Here is a 20,430-nt window from a genome sequence, read left to right as displayed (position 1 = left end):
CCTATCTACAATTGTCTGTAAGAGACTCCTTGCAGCAATAAGGCCGCCTTTGCATGCCTACATTGTGTACTGTATACTCCTTACTGTTTCTTTACCTGTATGTTATACGTGCAATAAAGTGTTCCTTCTTCTTCTCCTTAGGATGATAATTTATATGAAAGTTTCTAATTTTTTTATGTAATTTACGTTCACATTTTTCTTTTAGCAGCAAGACTTCTTTTTAAACCTTTGTAGTTTAAATTTACCAATTCAAAAGTTTAACTTAACGTGAGCGAAGCTGCGGGCAAAAGGTACTTCTGCTTTGGTACATTATTTACCATCTCAGAGACTTATCTGTGAAACCGAAACGCTATTGCGCAACTGAGGTGAACTTTCCCCCTTTGCATGTTCCCGTGTTTTAGAACGTGGGTACGTTACTTAAGTATAAATGACACTCTGTAGCCAATACATATTTGAAAATTTAATGTATGTTCACAAAAATATATCAAATTTTAAAAGAAAATTTGGAAAATCCAAAAGTGCACGCCTCATAATCTCATTTTTTTCACAATAAAATTGAAATTTTTTTAACTGAAACTTTCAATGCTCATTACAATTTTTTTTTTTCAAATTAATTATTATTCATTTTTTGTAAACAAGACACGGGAATGTCATAATGATTGCACATTGAAAGTTGCAATTAATATTAGCTAGAATAATTACATGGAAATTTAACGACAGTGAATTGAACGCTCATATTAACTAAGAAATTATGTCGTGTGTTACTTTAGATAATTAAAAAATTTATTTTTTTCTTTTTAAAATTTATTCCGATACGATCATTTTTTCGAGCAATTTTGATGCCACATTCACCCGTCCATACACGGACGTCCAGAAAAGATTATGTTTAATGTTATTATTTACTATGTTAATCAAAAAAATTGTTATTGAAATGTATTTTATGTGCCTGACAAATTATTTGACTTGATATTAGTGTACTCAAATTAACCTGTAAGTGCAATATAAATAACAAAAAATCAATTTCAGTTTCGAGAAAACTGCTTTTTTTGAAATGTAGAGCACAACCTCAACGCTTCGCTTATGAGGCGTGCAAAAATGTGACTGCAATAATTTGAACGTTAGAAGCAAAAATAAACTTGCAGTGCAGTACACTAGACTACACAAAATAAGCAATTCATTTAAAGGAAATTGTATACAATTTTACAATAAATTACCGGTTGATATCTTGGGGATGTCACTAAAGAAGTTCAAAGTTTGTATTAAGCGAAAGCTTATAGAAAAGTCCTATTATAGTATAAAGGATTACGTAAACGATAAAAAAGCTTGGGTGTAAACAATTGCTCTAACCAGGTTGCTTCTTAAATATTTTCTAATGACAATGTGAGATGGTGATAACAAAAAGAACACCCGGCTAAGTTTGTTGTGGGCTTCTTCTTAGACCAGGGCGCGATTGGAACCCTCGTAGCTTTAGTTTTAAGTTTACGATTGTAGTTATCGCCATCACTACTCACTGCTGTGTACACATTTCGTATATAATAACGCATCAAAAGTGCCATCTATGTGCCTATTTGAATAAAGAAATATTTGACTTGACTATATCCCCTGACAGCAGGGCTAGCAAAGGCAGGGGACAAATATTATATCCCCCGATTATATACCCTGACAGAGTATATAATTATCGTGTCCATCTGCTAAAACACGGGTACATGGAATAGGAGAAGTTTAGCCCCGTTTATTTTATTACCCATATATATATTATGTGGATATTGTGACAGCCGATTGGCGCAGTTTGCAGCGACCCTGCTTTCTGAGCCCAAGGCCGTGGGTTCGATTCCCACAATTGGAAAATGTTGGTGTGATGAGCATGAATGTTTTTCAGTGTCTGGGTGTTTATATGTATATTATAAGTATCTTTATATATATATTTCTTGTGTGCGTGTTTATGTCACTGAACTCCTCCTAAACGGCCGGACCGATTTGAATGAATTTTTCGGTATGCGTTTGGGTGGCACCCTGGATGGTTTAGATTCACAAATCAGCCCGACAGATGGCGCTGGGGTCCGCTAGTATATTCATATAATTCATAAATATATTCGCCAGGCATCTTAGTACCCATAACACAAGCTGCGCTTATTTTGGGGCTAGATGGCGATGTGTGTATTGTCGTAGTGTATTTATTTATTATTTCCACTTGCGCGTCAATGCTCTTAGCTTTGATAAAGCTGTGGGAGAAGATAATTTTTTTTATCCTTTTCCCCTGGGATATAATTGTCTCCTACCCATGCTAGCCGTGTAAGTGGACACGTTAATTATATTTATTCATAAGACACACCAGCAATTAATTGTAACTACATTCATAAAAAAAAAAAATGTGTTCGAATTACAAATTCTGTCTAATGCCATTACAATAATCAATTAGAGGTTTATACAGCATTATCGTTCCCCTGTCTGGGGATCAGTGGTCTGCAATGGGTTTCTTACCAGGGTATGCATACACCAGGAAAATGGCATAAAACGGCACAAATCGTCCTCCTAATCGAGTTATATATCAATGTTAGAGTAGGCAGTGCTTTTGTGCATGTATGGATTGCACGCCGCTGCTGGGGATATAATCGGGGATACAATTTTTGTCTCCTGCCTTTGCCCTACAGCACGGCTAGCATGGGCAGGAGAAAATTATAGCCCCGGGAAAGGATATAAATTTATCTTCTCCCACAGCTTTATCAACTCTCAGAGCACTGGCGCCCAAGTGGAAATAATACCCTTATAACAAATGTGTATTAATAAAACGGGGTAAACTTCTCCCGTTCCATGTTTTGAGGGCCGATTGGCGCAGTGGGCAGCGACCCTGCTTTCTGAGCCCAAGGCCGTGAGTTCGATTCCCACAACTGGAAAATGTTGGTGTGATGAGCATGAATGTTTTTCAGTGTCTGGGTGTTTATATGTATATTATAAGTATCTTTATATATATATTTCTTGTGTGCGTGTTATGTCACTGAACTCCTCCTAAACGGCCGGACCGATTTGAATGAATTTTTCGGTATGCGTTTGGGTGGCACCCTGGATGGTTTAGATTCACAAATGAGCCCGACAGATGGCGCTGGGGTCCGCTAGTTTATTTATATAATTCATAAATATATTCGCCAGGCATCTTAGTACCCATAACACAAGCTACGCTTACTTTGGGGCTAGATCGCGCAGTGTGTATTGTCGTAGTATATTTATTTATGTTCCAGTGATTTAGCAGTTTAATTATATCCCTTGGGGATATATAGGGGATATAATCGGGGGATATAATTTTTATCTCCTGCCTATGCTAGCCCTGCTGAGATGAGACCCGTGCCCTATAGTCTGCACACGGCAGGAAAATTGTATAAAATGGCAGAAGTTCTCCTCCTACACGAGCTATATATCAATTTTAGGGTATGCAGTGCTTTTGTGCATGTATGAAGTGCACGCCACTGCCTGTAGTGGGCCGCTAACGACGTGATAATGATAAATATTATTACTTACCCGCTTAGCAACCGATTGTTGGTGGAAAATGCACATACACTAATCGTCTGTCTAATTAACTTTTTATTAGTAGCCTCACGCGTGGACATAACACATCTCAACATTTTAAACATGGCGTCAATTAAAAATTACGAAGAGTAGAGAGGTAGGGCCGCTCGCTAACGCAAATGAGCTTAAACTAAACCTATTTTACGTTTGGATTTACTTTTATAAGTTAACAGTTTGTGGCGGCAGATACAGTTTGTTTATGTATTTTTATTTAGCTATTTGAATGTGGGTTTATAAGTTTTATAATAACTAGCGGACCCGCGTGACTTCGTCCGCTAATGAGTCGACTTAAAAATATAGTCGTATGATGTCGCGAATTGTTTCATAGAACTTTAAAGAAGCAACCATTCCGATAATTCAGATATACATTCTACATCATCATGTCGGGAAAAGTCATATTTTTCAGTTTCAATTGGGACTACCCAAACGCCAACTTTTTGTTATATTTCTTCCAATAAAAAAAATTAATTTTCCGAGATTTCCGATTCCGAGATTCCAATATAAATGAATCCTAGCTAGATCGATTTATCGCCCCCGAAACCCCCTGTACCTATAGTAAATTTCATGAAAATCCAAGATTCAAATTATATATATATATATATATATATATATATATATATATATATATACAAGTATACAAGAATTGCTCGTTTAAAGATATAAGATTATACACCAAATTAAGGAAATCTCCAGTTACAGTTATGATATAATAAATACTCAAGGGTAGGTTTTTTATAACTCTTACAATGCCTATCCTTAAGTTTTTTATAACTCGTACCGGATATTTTATTCATTCTCTATGCACGCCACTGTACACCACCTGTCCGTTCTCACTCATGTTGCCCTAATCCTAAGGTTGCCTGGCAGAGATCGCTAATAAGCGATAAGGCCGCCTTTTGTACTCTACTTCCGTCTTTGTATTTCTATAAGTATTTTATTTCGCTTACTTCATAATGGTGTACAAATAAAGAGTTAAATAATAATAATAAATAAATAAATATACTACGAAAATACACACAACGTCATTTAGCACCAAAGTAAGCGTAGCTTGTGTTATGGGTACTAAGATGACTGATGAATATTTTTTATAAATAACTAGCTGTTGCCCGCGACTTCGTCTGCGTTTGATTTTGTTTTTAAAGTATTCAGTATCGCTAAGCCTTAAATGAGTATAGTTGTATATACATATAACATGTGACTGTCAATTAATTATAGACAAATAATTTGCAATAAAATAAAATTGTGACTTTACTTAAAGATCTTAGCTATCCTATCTCTTAAGTTGGACCAGACTGCTCAGGTGTGCCAATTTAATTTAAAATCGGTTCAGTAGTTTAGGAGTCCATCGCGGACAAACATCGTGACAGGAGATTTATATATATTAAGATATACATAAATACTTAGAATGTACATATAAACACCCAGACTTTGAAAAACATTCATGCTCATCACACAAACATTTTCCAGTTGTGGGAATCGAACCCACGGCTTTGGACTCAGAAAGCAGGGTCGCTGCCCACTGCGCCAGTCGGCAGTAAAAGAACGAAGACAAAGAATTAAGTACTAGCTGTAACATTGAATCGGTTATAGGGCATTTGGTAGTAAGTCGACTTCACTTTAGGAGGACCAAGTTCGAATCCCCAGCACGCATCTCTAACTTTTTTAAGTTACGTGCGTTTTAAGTAATTAAAATATCACTTGCTTTATCGGTGAAGGAAAACATCGTGAGGAAACCAGAGAGATGAGACTAGAAACCATGCCAGAGATTTCTACGTTATGTTCTCAAAGGTGTGTGGAGGTATACGGCCTAAACCTTTCTCATTGTGCGACCCGTGCCCTGTAGTGAGCCGCTTATGAGTTAATATGATGATATATATATATTTTACACATGGTATAGATAAATATGAAGTAAATAAATACAAAAATAAATATAGGGTACTAAGATGACTAATGAATATTTATATGAATAATATACATAAATACTTAGAATATACATATAAACACCCAGACACTGAAAACATTCATGCTCATCACACAAACATTTTCCAGTTGTGGGAAAGAACCCACGGCCTTGGACTCAGAAAGCAGGGTCGCTGCAAACTGCGCCAATCGGCCGTCAATAGATATATATAACATACTTTTTAATCCAAAAATGAAAGATAAATAATTTTTTTTTTTTTTTTAATTTTGCTCTCACTACATTAACAATGCAAAATAAATTACTTAAAATTATGTTTAAAGCTTGTTTTAAAATCTACAGCATTCCAAAAAGTATCTCATCACTACTGAGACCTTTTTCTTCTGATCTTCTTCTGAATTGATGAACAGTAGAAAAGTTGGAGGAAGAGTAGAAGAAGAAAGGAAAGTTAGATAGAAGAATGTGGACCTTATTCCGTACTCCATTCGAATGCCCTTTATGTCAAAAGTTACGTCACAGAATGTAATTTTTTTTAATCCGTATAAATAATTATGTAAATATCACCTTCACGAACTGGGTATAAACATAATTTTTCATTTGTACAAAATAAACCTCCCAGAAAATTACTAAGAAAATATATTATCTTGTTTAAATTTTGAACAGAAAGTGCAAGAATCATTTATTATGATGTATGAAAACCCATTTTCGACTTTTCTACGTTTTTTTTTAATTTGTCAAGTTTCAAACCTAATTTCAAACACAATGAGAAAGTAAAATCTTGTGATTTCGCTTCACAGACATTTTGTCATAGCAGTTAATGAAGTTATGCTGAACACTGTATAATCTGTGTACACTTTGCATTGTTCTGTGTTCTCGATGATTATTATTTATATTGATAAATTTTAAAACCACTGCAGTACAATAGTGAGTATTTATTTATGAGTTTTTATGTATTAAATTAAATTACAAAAACAGAGTATTTATCATCGAAACAGATTAATAATTTGTTTTGAGTTTTAATATCTATGGGCAGTGTTTTATGCTCTTTTTTTTTAAATTAATAATAGTATAAGTCTACCTTAAAGTTTGATGTCTCAGATTTGTCAGGCATCCCATGACAACTTTTTCTTTATCACAGATTGTTTGTCAGAATATTAGAATGTAATAAAGAATCAGGGTCCAACAGTATACAGAGCTGACCTCTGTTAGTAACACACTGGACTTCTGTCCATTTCTTTAAGGGTGGTCGGGACTGTACTTAATAACTCCGCTGTCCGTCCGCCTGTTACCAGGCTGTATCTCATGAACCTTGATAGTTAGACAGTTGAAATTTTCGCAGATTATGTATTTCTATTGCCACTATAACAAAAAATACTAAAAACGCGGAGGAAAAAGAAATATTTAAGGAGGTTATCGTAAAACAAACATGATTTTTTGCCGCATTTATGGGAGTCTAACTTGACCAGGTTTTTTTAGTAGTTGACGGACTAAGTTCATACCGTTCTGTGTCCATCAGATGTCTTGAGCCTTGCCAGAGGTCTTCAGTGGCGTGCACAGCACTTTGTACCAGGCTAAGCTAAAGGAGTAAAATGGTATAAAATTACATAATCCTCCTCCGTTGCCAGATTTATGAACATTTTAGGGTAAGCAGCGCTTTTGTGCATGTATGAAGTGCACGCAACTGGAGGTCTTTAGCCTCAAGTGCAGCGAACGAAAAAAACATAGAAGCATAACTACTGCTCAAAAGCCTAACGAAAACAGTGTGCGTTTAGTTCACTAATCACAATGCCGACAGCTTAACTTTCGGCCAATCACGGCTTGGACCGTGCTGCATGACATACAGTAGAACCAATCATGTATATTGCGATTCAAAACATGGTGCGTGCGCTAGACTGATTGGTGTCAATATCAAGGATTGCTTCTATTTGTTTGTCGTTCGCTGCTCACGTGCCACAGAGTTATAAACAAAAGTGACGCCTATCCCGAGGTTATAACAGAGGTCAGTGAAATACATAGATAAAGAAGTAGTGGGTAGTTAGGAGGTTGGTGTTTCTTTGAGCGCTCGCAGTTTTAGTTGGCCAAAAATCTGCGTTTCCTGATCAGCTGGATGTATCGCAACTTCGCCTCTTCGTCGGCGTCCAAAACGGGGATGAGTTCTTCGGTGGATGGAGTCAACCACTCAACCAACATGTTCAGAGAGTAGTTCTTCGTTTGGAGAGCTACGGCTCGCTCTTGGGACTCAAAGAACCAATGTTTGCTCCAGCGGATGTTTTTCAAGGTCTCCTCCATGACTCTCTTGAATCTGGAAAGATGGACATGTGATTTCATCCATACATATCTATACTTACAATAAAACTGTTACTGGAAGATTTCTGTACATTTAATATTATAATATTGTTTTTTGAAAATTTTGACTGGGGGATGCTTTATAATCGATACTGAGTCCAAAACAGATTTTTATTTCATTTGTCTGCCTGTCTGTCTGTCCGGGCATCACGTGATAGCTACTGAACGGATTCAAATAAAATTTGGTATAGGGGTAGCTGATATTCTGGGTCAACATATAAGCTACTTTTTATCCCGATAAACAATAAGCTTCTCCCGGGAAATGAGATGAAATTTTTTATCAATTTTACATCATAGCTCCGTTAAATTTGAACCGATTTTAATAATTCTTTTTTTATTTGAAAGTTTATACTATCAAGCATGTATTGTGTTATTTTAATGAAGATCGAATAAATATTGTCGGAGATAAAGAACATAACTATTCACAGATAACAGCGATCGAATGCATGCGTACCATCCTACTTATATTATAAATACGAAAGTTTGTGAGTAAGGAAGTATGGATGGATGGATGTATGTATGTATGGATGGATGGATTGACATGTTTAAAGTAATCATTATTACCTACAAAAAAGTCTGGGCGGCTAAATGCCTAATTGTTAGGACACAATAACTACTTTTTGTTATAATTTGTCAATAAAAACACAGATACAATCTAAAGATGGTACGGGTATAGAAATGCTAAAAGATATTAAATCTGATAATAACCGATTTGATGCAGACGAAGTTGCGCGGGTCAGCTAGTACTAAATAAATAAATAGTTGGAAAATCCAAAAGTGCACGCCTCATAATCTCATTCATTACAATAAAATTGAGATTATTTGTAAATAATAATTAAACTACATCTTATTATACCGTGAAAAGTAATAGGCTTCTATTCATCAAAATACTGAAGCCTATATAAAAAACCAACTCGATAAGTGAAGTATTTCACTCGTTATCGTGACGACAAGATACGGGATACGCACATACAGACCCACGGACGTCCAAGACAGAACTTTTTCAAACAATAATTTAATTACTTTAAATAATAAACAGAGATTTAAAAACATCATGAGTGTTAAGAATAGTGTTTTATCACAACATTTGTCTATTTATATTCACTTATAAAAGCAATAAAGAATAAAAAAGGGACATTTTAAGTTGGAGAATCCCTCGTAAACTGACAGTAATACCCACCTCAACGTTTCGCTTTTGAGGCGTGCAATAAAATATATACTACGACAATACTCACATTGCGATCTAGCCCCAAAGTAAGCGTAGCTTGTGTTATGAGTACTAAGATGACTGATGAATATTTTTATGAATAATAAACATGATTACTTAGAATATACATATAAACACCCCGACACTGAAAAACTTTCCTGTTCAACACACAAACATTTGCCAGTTGTGGGAATCGAACCCACGGCCTTGGACTCAGAAAGCAGGGTCGCTGCCCACTGCGCCAATCGGCCGTCAATTTTATTATAAATGCGAACGTGTGTTTGTTTTTTTGTTCTCACTTTAAGCCCTTATTAACGTTAATAGAGTTGATAATACTAATAATGGCGTTATCGATTTGTGATGCCTAACTATAGTTACTACCCGGCGTCGGTCCTTGAAAATAGCAGTGCTCTACTGCATATTTAAAATTTCTAAGAGGCTATTGAAGATAAGAGATACTTCGATACTTGCATAACTTTAATACATAACACATAACTTTTAATTTCTACGCTTATTTATTTAGGACCTTTTCTTTTTTCTGTCGCCCTAGTACTCCGTGATCTTATACGTCCTGACGACCGAAAGCGACGCGACGCGTTAGGTCGTGGTAGCCCGTATATTAAGTAGATTATACAACGTGTAACAGAATTGCGAAAATAATATCGAAGTATGCATAAGTATATTTCATATAAATCACCTTGTAAAAATATTAAAGCAAAAGAAGCATGTTTATTTTTCCATACAAACGATTTTAAAACATTCTAAGTGTTTGATTATGACAACCCTATTGAAGATAAAAGACCGATACGCGCATAGTACCTACGCTACGCGACGCGTACCTAATAAAGTGACAGGAGTCACATGATTCTAATTTTGCATGTGATGTATCTGATTTCTCTCAGTAAAAACTATGGCAGTGGTTTACTCATAAACTAGGTTTCATTTTCACAGATAAGTCTCAGAGACAGTACATAATGGATCTCTAAATCTTTATATATACATTTCTTGTGTGCGTGTGTATGTTCCTCATCTGAACTCCTGTTTAACGGCTGGACCGATTTGAATGAATTTTTGGTATGCGTTTGGGTGGAACCCTAGATGGTTTAGATTCACAAAACAGGCCGACAGATGTCGCTGGCGTCCGCTAGTATATATTTATTTATTTATAGTAATAACTGACCAATCACTTAGCCCACCTGATGGATTGTAGTGCATTTTCGGTAAACAAAGTATCCTACGCCCTTATCTTATATTTGTGCCAAATTCACAGACTGAGGCGAAACCCGGGTTAACTCGCAACAAGGTGATGCTGTGTGTATGGTGGTATTGGATGGGCATTATTCATTATGAGCTGTTACCTTCAGGCAGGACCATCGATTCTGAACTCTACTGCGAACAACTGATGAGATTAAAGCAATAAGTTGAGAGAAAGCGGCCGGAATTAATCAACAGAATGGGTGTGGTTTTTCAACATGATAACGCTAGACCTCACACATATTTAGCCACTCAGCAAAAGTTAAGAGAGTTTGGCTGGGAGGTGTTAATGCATCCGCCGTATAATCCCGACTTTGCACCTTCAGATTTCCACCTGTTTCGGTCTCTTCAGAATTCTTTAGGCAGCGTCAGGTTGAATCACGAGAGGACTGCCAAAACAACTAGTCGCAGTTTTTTGATCAGAAGCCCCAAAAATTCTATAGCGATTGGATTATGTCCCTACCTACAAGATGGCGAAAAGTTATCGAACAAAATGGTACCTACATACTCTAGTTAAATGTAAATAAACTATATTAAAAAATGTTTAGAATTTTCTTAAAAAATGCGAAGAAACTTTTTACCCTATCTAATAATGTTGTTCACTCCACTTAAAGGCGAACTCTATACTATACTTAATTTATAGTGTAGAATTATCTGTAGTTCTTTACTATAAAGTACGGGTGGCAACACGAGACTCTTTGACGACGTTGACGTTGAATTTTAAGTTGAAACGGCGATCATATATAAGTTTTATAACAAAACTATTTTTTTTTTTTCGCAATAATTCAAAAGTTATTTCAAAATAAAAATTAATTTTTGAATCCAGTACCGAAGACGCGCCGAAAGCTTCTGAACAAACCCGAGCGCGTGTGACGTCATAATGTTAGTTTTCACTCATTGCAAAATAGCTACAACATTATGACGTCACAACTATGGTGACCAATCATGGCGCGTTTATAGTCACGTGATTTTTTTTTTAAATTTGATCAATTTTTAATTGTTTATAATTTATTGAAAAAAATTTTTTTTTAAGTTTTTTACATCAAATATCAATATTATTAATAACAAAGTTTTAAAATACATACAAAAAATCAATAATTTTTTTTTTTTTAAACCTCAATTGAGGAAGATTAAAACAAAAGAGTAACTTACTTTTGCTCCCCCATGACCTTCCTGTAATCCATCCAGATAAAATCGGAGAAACGTTGGGTGATGCACTTCTCCAATCTACGAAAGTAAGCATTGATATATTTGTCGAGAAATCGTGTGATCGTGACATGACTAGATTGAAATTCAGTATCATCATCACATCGACCCATTGCCGACCCTCTACAGGGCACGGGTCGCCTCCCACAATGAGAAGGGGTTAAGGCCATAGTCCATCACGTGAAAGTCAGTCAAAAATATCTTTATTCAAGTAGGCCCATAGGTGACACTTTTGATGCGTACATAAGAATAACACGGTAGTGAGATGATGGCGATAACCACATTCGTAAACTTAAAACTACAGCTACGAGGGTTCCAAACGCGTCGTGGTCTAAGAAGAAGCCCGCAACAAACTTAGCCGGATGTTTTTTTTTTGTTATCACCATCTCACAATGTCATTTAAAATTATTAGAAGAGCAACCTGGTTAGAGCAATAATTCGCACCCAAGCTTATTTATCGATTACGTAGTCCTTTATACTATAATTATAGACTTTTCTTTAAGCTTACGTTTAATACAAACTTTGAACTTTTTAAGAGACATCTCCAAGATGTCAATGGGTAGTTTATTGTAGAATTGTATGCAATTTCCTTTAAATATTTATTGTGTATAGTGAAATTCCGCAAAGTATATAAAGTTTAAACTAACTTCGTCTTCAAAATCCAGAGTGCAACTGCACGCCATCGGTCCTCACCGCAGCGCATAATTAAAGTCTGCCGCAGTCTGCAACAAAAAAAAAAACCAAATGGTCAACATAAAAAAAGTTTGACATCAATTTTGTCATTTATTAAAAAATAAACGACTTTGTTGAACAACCTAAAATCCAAGAAATAAAAATATTTTAACATTTTTTTGTCAGTGCCAAGTAAAATGTAGAAAATTATTTGGCACTTTCCTTGCTACTACATATACATACTTAGTATTTTTTATATTTTACTTGGCACCGACATAAAAATGGAGTAATAAATATTTCTTAAGTTTTAGTTTTTTTTAAAGTCAGTTTTATTTTTACAATTTTTTTAAATCACATAGTTTATCGTAGCTATACCATTGTCTTTAAGGCTAACGCCCACACTGGCTTAATGGGCGCATGTTTCCCATAAAAATGTTTTAATCGAGCGCAATAATATATTTATTGTAAATTAAATACAGTTTAATTGAAAGAAACAATGAAACCAAAATAACAAACATTCGCATTATCAAAGCAGTGTCAACAAAAAACAATCACATTTACTAAACATACAGACTAGACGTAGTATAATTTATATATTTAAACATAACGTGCAATGTTAACCTATCCATATAACGTATTAATTTATACTTCGCAAAGGCTTATGTTTTAATAATCATATATAATAAAATAATAAAATATGACTTTGCACTGCCGAGAATATTATATTATTAACACTACATTTATTTGAATTCCAGTGCGAAACAGTATATTTTTACATTAAAATGGGACATTGAAACTAATTACACATTTTCACACAAAATTTTTAAATTCTTATTTCAAAATTTAATTTTAATTTTACCCAAATGAATTCATTAATCTTTTGATGTGAACATAATTATTATGATCTAACCTAATCTAAATTTAAATTAATCCAAATAGTGTAGTGTCAATGAAACAATTTTTTTTTTTTTTTACACACACCGCCATCTAGCCCCAAAGTAAGCGTAGCTTGTGTTATGGGTACTAAGACGACTGATGAATATTTTTATGAATAATATACATAAATACTTAGAATATACATATAAGCACCCAGACACTGACAAACATTCATGCTCATCACACAAACATTTTCCAGTTGTGGGAATCGAACCCACGGCACTGGGCTCAGAAAGCAGGGTTGCTGCAAATCGGCCGTCAAATAAATAAATAAATTAAATATTTGGTGCTCATTTCCTAATTTTGGTGCTAATTTGCAATTTTTTTCGTTTCTCTTTCGTTAAACCTCTCGGTTAAGGTTTTGTTTGCTGTATGTTATATTTAATCCCCTTCGCATATCGCAACAGCCTATTATCGCAGTAGCAATTTTTCGTACCTTGGAAATGATTTAGTTTAGCCCCTTAGTGACGACGGCGAGCAAATCTGCTTAAAGACGGCCTTCTAAGAACGAAATAACACTATTAATACCATCGTCATAAACAGCCTGCTTTGATGTAGTAAAAAGAAAAAAAAAGGTCTACGCTTTTTGTGATAGAGCTCGTGGAAGAATGGACAATGCAATGCTTATTTCTGCTTCCAAAGAGTATAGTTGTGTCAGTGTGTTTCGATGTTCAGAGTATGCCGGTGTAATTACAGACACATAAGGCTTAACACATACGCCTGAGGTTGATGGACACACGGCTGTAATTTGCAGGACGTGTTCTTTGAATGCCCTGCGACGTATTGCTCTGTTTATAGGTTGGACTTACATGTGGAGCTATCTGGGTGGTCCGTAATTTTTTTTTTTTTTTTTAATATACTGCGACTATGCACACATCGCCATCTAGCCCCAAAGTAAGCGTAGCTTGTGTTATGGGTACTAAGATGACTGATGAATATTTTTATGAACAATATAAAGAAATACTTAGAATATACATATAAACACCCAAACACTGAAAAACATTCATGCTCATCACACAAACATTTTCCAGTAGTGGGAATCGAACCCACGGCCTTTGACTCAGAAAGCAGGGTCGCTGCAAACTGCGCTAACCGCAAATTATAACTATAAAAGAATTTACAGAAGTTTCTGGCAATTGGACGTACTCCGTGACGAAATTGGACTCCTCACAAAATACCCTACCTCTTGTCCCCTGACAAGGGATACAATTTTCGTGTCCTTTAGCACGGCTAGCATGCGCGTGAGTGGGTTAATTTTTCTCCTCGGGGAAAGGAAGAAATGTTTTCTTCACTCACTGCTTTATCAAATCTCCGAGCATGTGTATAATCGGGGGTAAAATTCTCCTATTCCTTGTTAAATCCCCTGACAAGGGATGTCAGGTGATATAATCGAGGGATATAATTTTTGCCCCGTGCCCATGCTAGCCTTGCTAGAAAAAGATCGCTATTTAGCGATTAGGCCGCAAAATTGTATGCATAATGTTAGCTTTTTTGTTTTTTATTATATTTATTTTCTTTATTTTTGTGTACTGTTTATTTATTTATTTCCTTTATTTTTGTGGTGTGCAATAAAAGTTGGATCGTTCGTTCATTAATTAAATATATCAATGCAACTTTACGAGTCTTTAAACGTCGTCCCAACCGTAGAAATATTATCACTGACATCTGTCACGCGTATTAAACTTTAATTACCGTGTGATTTTTTTACCTACAATCCTTTAATCTATCCGATTTACAGTAACCAACACTAAAAATAATTTAAGTTTACAACACAAGTGAAAAGAAATTAAAACATTAATTTATTTTACTACAATCAGACATTATATGTGTGCTACCAATTAAATAGCTATTCGTTTTTTTGGCCGTATGAAACAACCGCATTCAATTGAATTAGCGCCTGCGCACCGCGCACTTGTACCGGGATGATACTTATCAACAAATATTGATTCAATTTTCTTTTATTTTATTGAAGTTATACATCTTTTATTGAAGTTATTAGTATTACAAATTTAATTACGTTTATTACGTCCATTTTTAGAATAGAATTTTTTTTTTGGTGTTATTCAAATAAACTTTATTTAGAATATGCGATATAATAAAACTTTCAATGTTTAAATACCTTTTTTAAATTGTTAGTGTAGTTTTTTCCACAAACGTAGAATGAGGCAAAAGATAAAGAAAATTAAAATATTTTTATCTTGTTACGCCAATGAAGTATAGTAACTTCTAACGCGTGTACATTAGTACACACACGTGTTTTTTACTAATGAATAATACTGCAATAACGAATAAGTGCTTGCATCAATAAGGCCGCCTTTGCATGCCTACATTTTTTGTTATTTTTGTTTATTCTTTATTTAATGTATATTTTGAAGTTTGTGTGCAATAATGTATTTCTTCTTCTTATTTTTAATATGATGCTTCTTATTAGAAGTAGGTACATATTAATTTCATTGTTTTTTTACCAAAGTTTTTGGCCTTTATTTGTTTGCCACAGTGTAATGTCACTTTACAGAGATAACATGAATTTATTTTTTTGTATGTTTTTTTTTATTTACTAGTGATAAATACACAGTATAATACTCATTCAGAAGAATAGTCAAAATATAGTCACAGATCAGACTTTAAGTTATATAATGATAACAAACTAAAATTTATATTTACAATAAAAATAAGCCGTCTGTTCACTTATGGTCATGGTACCCAAAATGCTGGCGCTATTGCCCCATTGAATTGCTAGACTTAGCCGTTGGGCTAAATAAGCGCCAGCTCTTGGGTCACCAGTCGTCAAGACCAATTTTCGGGACACGATGTTAATAAAATTTTTGGGAAAACGAAGTCATTACAAAAAAAAAAAAAAAAAATTCGAAAAATCATAGAACAGAAGTTGTTCGTTTTAATGATCGGAATTAAAATGCCCGGAGTTTTCTGGTATTTTAGTTAAACCCTGTATATACACCGTGACTTATTACGTTATATGATAATAATAACTGACGATACTATTTTATTTAGTAAATAGAAAATTAAGCAACATCGAAAAAAAATATTCAGCACTAACAACATTCTTAGCAGCGTAAAAAATTGAAACACAACTAAAATAAATAAACTATACAACGCGCTTGATGATGATTTGACGACCGATTGGCGCAGTGGTCAGCGACCCTGCTTCCTGAGTCCAAGGCCGTGGGTTCGATTCCCACAACTGGAAAATGTTTCTGTGATGAACGTGAATGTTTTTTAGTGTCTGGGTGTTTATCTGTATATAATAAGTTTTTATGTATATTATGCATAAAATTATTCATCATTTATCTTAGTGACCATAACACAAGCTACGCTTACTTTGGGGCTAGATGGTGGTGTGTATATTTATTCATTTATTTATTTAAGAAAACCGAAACAATACTTAACAGGGTTTAGAGGTACATTATGTACTTTCTTTGAGACCTATCTGTGAAACCGAAAACCTAATAGTTTTTGAGTAAACCACTGCCCTAGTTTTTACTGAAAGAAATCTGATACAACCCTAACATTACATGAAAAACTAATATCATGTGACCAGTGGCGTGCACTTCATACATGCACAAAAGCTCTGCATACCCAAAAATGTTTGTTTAACTCATTAATGCGTAGGATTATTCCATTTTATGGCATCTGCCTTCTTTATGCATACCCAGGTCAAAAACCCTGTGCACGCCACTGCATGTGACTCCTGTCAGTTTATTAGGTACGCGTCGCGTAGCATAGGTACTATGCGCGTGTCGGTCTTTTATCGTCAATAGGGTTGTCATAATTAAACACTTAGAATGTTTTAAAATCTTTTGTATGGAAAAAATAAACATGCTTCTTTTGCTTTAATATTTTTACAAGGTGATTCTATATGAAATATACTTATGCATACTTCGATATTATTTTCGCAATTCTGTTACACGTTGTATAATCTACTTAATATACGGGCTACCACGAACTAACGCGTCGCGTCGCTTTCGGTCGTCAGGACGTATAAGATCACGGAGTACTAGCGCGACAGAAAAAAGAAAAGGTCCTAAATAAATAAGAGTAGAAATTAAAAGTTATGTGTTAAAAATAAGTAAGGTATGCCAATTTATTTTTATTTTAGTACTACATTTTTATGAAATTGAAGCAATGTGTTTGGCGGTAGAAATTAGTATAAATATACTACGACAATACACAAATAGCCATCTAGCCCCAAAGTAAGCGTAGCTTGTGTTATGGGTACTAAGCTGACTGATGAACATTTTTTTATGAATTATACATAAACACTTAGAATATACATATAAACACCCAGACACTGAAAAAAATTCATGCTCATCACACAAACATTATCCAGTAGTGCGAATCGAACCCACGGCCTTGGGCTCAGATAACAGGGTCGCTGCTAACTGCGCCAATCGGCCGTCGGAGTATATACAATGTATTCAAATTCAAAACATCCTCATCCTTGAAAGCCTATTTGTCCTATACGTACACATTAACACAGGCTGCTATTCAAAGCAACGCTAATCTGTCGAAAATCCAAGTCGAAGGTCCAAGATGGCCGCCGCCACTAAATGGCGTATGATATTTTTTCACGAAACTATCCAACATGGGTATTAAAAGCCTTGACTAGTAGAATACTGTACACTATGACATTTCAAATCTAACCTGGCCACCAACACAAAATGGCGACTTAATTTTTTTTTATTACAACAGGTATCACATAAAAGGGCTTGACAATAAAATGTACACTATATTGAAAGTTCAGGGTTTTTAAGCTTTAATTCTAACATTATTCGTTTTTAATACAAAAAATCTTCTCAAAAACCAAAAACTAAACGACAAAGCGGGCAGGTGAAGTTATAAAACAATCAAGTCGGAGTTGAAGTATGTTCATAAATAAACCGATTAATTAAAAAAAAACAGCGGGTGAACCACAGAAATAAGAACATACAGAAACCGTGTATACTGCTTACATTAAAGCATCGAAAACTACTCCACTTTAGTAATATTTCTCAAAAAGACGGGTACTCACTTAATTCGGTTTAACAGTTGACAGTAATTATTTAATCTCTAATGTTCTAAACGTTTACGTACATTAGAAGTAAGAATAAACTAACAGTGCAATATACTAGGTTACATAATATACATAATTCGTTTAAAGGAAATTGCATACAATTCTACAATAAACTACCTATTGACATCGTGGAGATGTCTCTTGAAAAGTTCTAAGTTTGTGTTAAACGTAAGCTTATAGAAAAGTCCTACTGTAGTATAAAGTACTACGTAATGGATAAAAAAGATTTGGTGTGAATTATTGCTCTAACCAGGTTGCTCTTCTTATAATTTTAAATCACAATGTGAGATGATGATAACAAAAAAAACCCGGCTAAGTTTGTTGTTGGCTTCTTCTTAGACTAGGACGCGTTTGGAACCCTCGTAGCTTTAGTTTTAAGTTTACGAATATAGTTATCGCCATCATCTCAAAAGTGCCACCTAAGGGCCTACTAGAATAAATATATTTTTGACTTTGACTTTGACTTTGACTTTTACGATAATATGGGGAAAATGGAAAAGTTTACGAGCTAGCCACATTCCGCGGCCGTGAAGTGAGACTTGCGCGAGGCGTTTTTACTGTTTTTGGACACAATGCACTGCATACAAAATGTCTGAATGTTCTTAACTCTGTTGGGTAAGAGAGTAGCTTAAACCATATGTCTGTGGTTATTGTGAAAAAAAAACATCGCTTTATACTACAAATGAAAAAGAAATTTAAAAAAACACTTTATTTTAAAGTAATTTCTACAAGAATAATTTTAATAACACATCCAACAAGCAGGTAATACAATTTGCAGCCATTTTATTAAAAGCAAAAACACTTTAGGGTTGTCCACAAAAAAAAGCAATATGAAATACACAAATAACAATACATTTTACAAATATATTATAAAAAAAAACACCTAATACAATCAAATGTAAGTTATTGACATCAAAAAAAAGTAAATGTATACAATAAAATGTATAAATTTATAACCACCTAAATTTTATAGAATACAATATAATTACAACTCAAAGTATAGTGACAAAATAGACATCGAACAATAAAAAAACAATCAAATAAAAAATAAAATGCATAAGACACCAGAATATTATAAAATATAATATCATAAAAAACTCAAAGTAAATAGACAAAATATACATAAAACAATAAATTGAAACAATCAAATTCAATTATAAGGTGGCATTAAATACTCTATGGAATCTTTGGACTCTACTGCGCACGCGTAAGGAAGGGGGATCGATAGCCGAGCAGCCGTATGGGGTTTAGGATATAAAGAAGCACTATGAAGGATTTTTAGGATTAGATCGGAAAGGAGAGAACGACAGAGAAAGATAGTAGACAGAAATTTTAATAAGAAAATAAAATAGTAAATAATTAATAAAAAAAAAAAAGCAAATACGCATGTGACCGCGTAATATAGCATCATGCCCCAAGCCGTGACGCTTAAATTCGGATATACTTTTAACAAAAAATAAAAAATAATCTAACATCAAGGACGTAACATCACAAAAAAAAACAACAACATTTAAATGCAATTATACAAAATAGCACATACGCTGTAATACGGACGTTGCCGACATCGCCTAGGGTGACAACCTTGAATTTGGCGATCTTGCTAATAGCCGCCGCCATTTTGAATCAAATTTAATGTAATGAAATGTTACGTGCGTAGCGTGTGCACCTGCAGCGAGTAATGGAGTGCGGCGCGACGGATGCTCGCAAGTATTGATTTATTGCACCGCGCGGCTAGAACGTAGATGTTACTTGCTTTATTGGCGATGCATGTTGGTGAATGTATGTGCCAATAGTTAAAGGTAGCCATTCACAGTCAGTCCCACAAAGTATATGAATTCGGAACTTACGTCAAACTATCGGTAGATTCTCACCTTCACTGTGTTTCCTGCGACGTATAATTTGAGTACCTTCAAGGCGAGTCAATAGGCTTTTTCTTTGCTCCAACCTCATTATTGCTTTCTAACGGCCTATCACCAAAAATAAAATAAAAGGATTTTGTGATTTATGAAACCAAGGTAAAAGTGAATCTTTTTTTCACATTTTAGACATTTAACTAAAAACTATGGGCCTCATAAGAGTCGCGGGCGATGGAAAGAGCTATGTTAGGAGTGTCTCTAAGTGATCAAATCAAAAATGAGGAGTCTGTAGAAGAACTAGTTACGGACATAGCTCAACGAGTCGCGAAGCTCAAGTGGCAATGGGCGGGGCACAGCTCGGAGAATCGATGGACGTTGGGGTTCCAAGGTGTTAGAGTCGCAA

At 34.7% G+C, this 20,430-nt stretch overlaps 2 protein-coding genes across 2 annotated transcripts in view; both read right to left on the bottom strand.

Annotated features, from left to right (window-relative positions):
- LOC120635725 (putative fatty acyl-CoA reductase CG5065) overlaps window positions 1–3,665 on the bottom strand; it is a 28,869-nt gene extending 25,204 nt beyond the window's left edge. Inside the window, exon 1 of the mRNA XM_039906851.1 lies at window positions 3,514–3,665. Within this exon, the coding sequence (XP_039762785.1) occupies window positions 3,514–3,626 (113 nt within the window). The 5' untranslated portion in view covers window positions 3,627–3,665. The remainder of the gene's footprint in view (window positions 1–3,513) is intronic.
- Window positions 3,666–5,756: 2,091 nt separating this feature from the next.
- On the bottom strand, window positions 5,757–19,839 carry LOC120635856. The gene is made up of 4 exons (XM_039907049.1): window positions 19,712–19,839; window positions 12,140–12,214; window positions 11,439–11,513; window positions 5,757–7,781 (listed from the first exon to the last, which is right to left on the bottom strand). The coding sequence occupies exons 1-4, from the start codon at window positions 19,786–19,788 to the stop codon at window positions 7,550–7,552; spliced, it is 459 nt and encodes a 152-aa protein (XP_039762983.1). The 5' UTR covers window positions 19,789–19,839; the 3' UTR covers window positions 5,757–7,549.
- Between the last annotated feature and the right edge of the window lie 591 nt (window positions 19,840–20,430).

This window comes from Pararge aegeria, chromosome 27 (assembly GCF_905163445.1).
Source record: "Pararge aegeria chromosome 27, ilParAegt1.1, whole genome shotgun sequence".
NCBI lineage: Eukaryota > Metazoa > Arthropoda > Insecta > Lepidoptera > Nymphalidae > Pararge > Pararge aegeria.
The sequence above is the reverse complement of the archived record's forward strand: the minus strand, read 5'-3'. Positions and strand labels throughout refer to the sequence as shown.

Excerpts from the sequence above, each read along its gene's own strand:
- LOC120635856 (XM_039907049.1), bottom strand. The coding sequence starts at position 19,788 with ATGGCGGCGGCTATTAGCAAGATCGCCAAATTCAAGGTTGTCACCCTA. Across the intron at positions 12,215-19,711 it reads GGCAACGTCCGTATTACAGC|ACTGCGGCAGACTTTAATTA; the intron begins GTATGTGCTATT and ends TTTTTGTTGCAG. Across the intron at positions 7,782-11,438 it reads AAGGTCATGGGGGAGCAAAA|ATTCAAGAGAGTCATGGAGG; the intron begins GTAAGTTACTCT and ends CCATCTTTCCAG.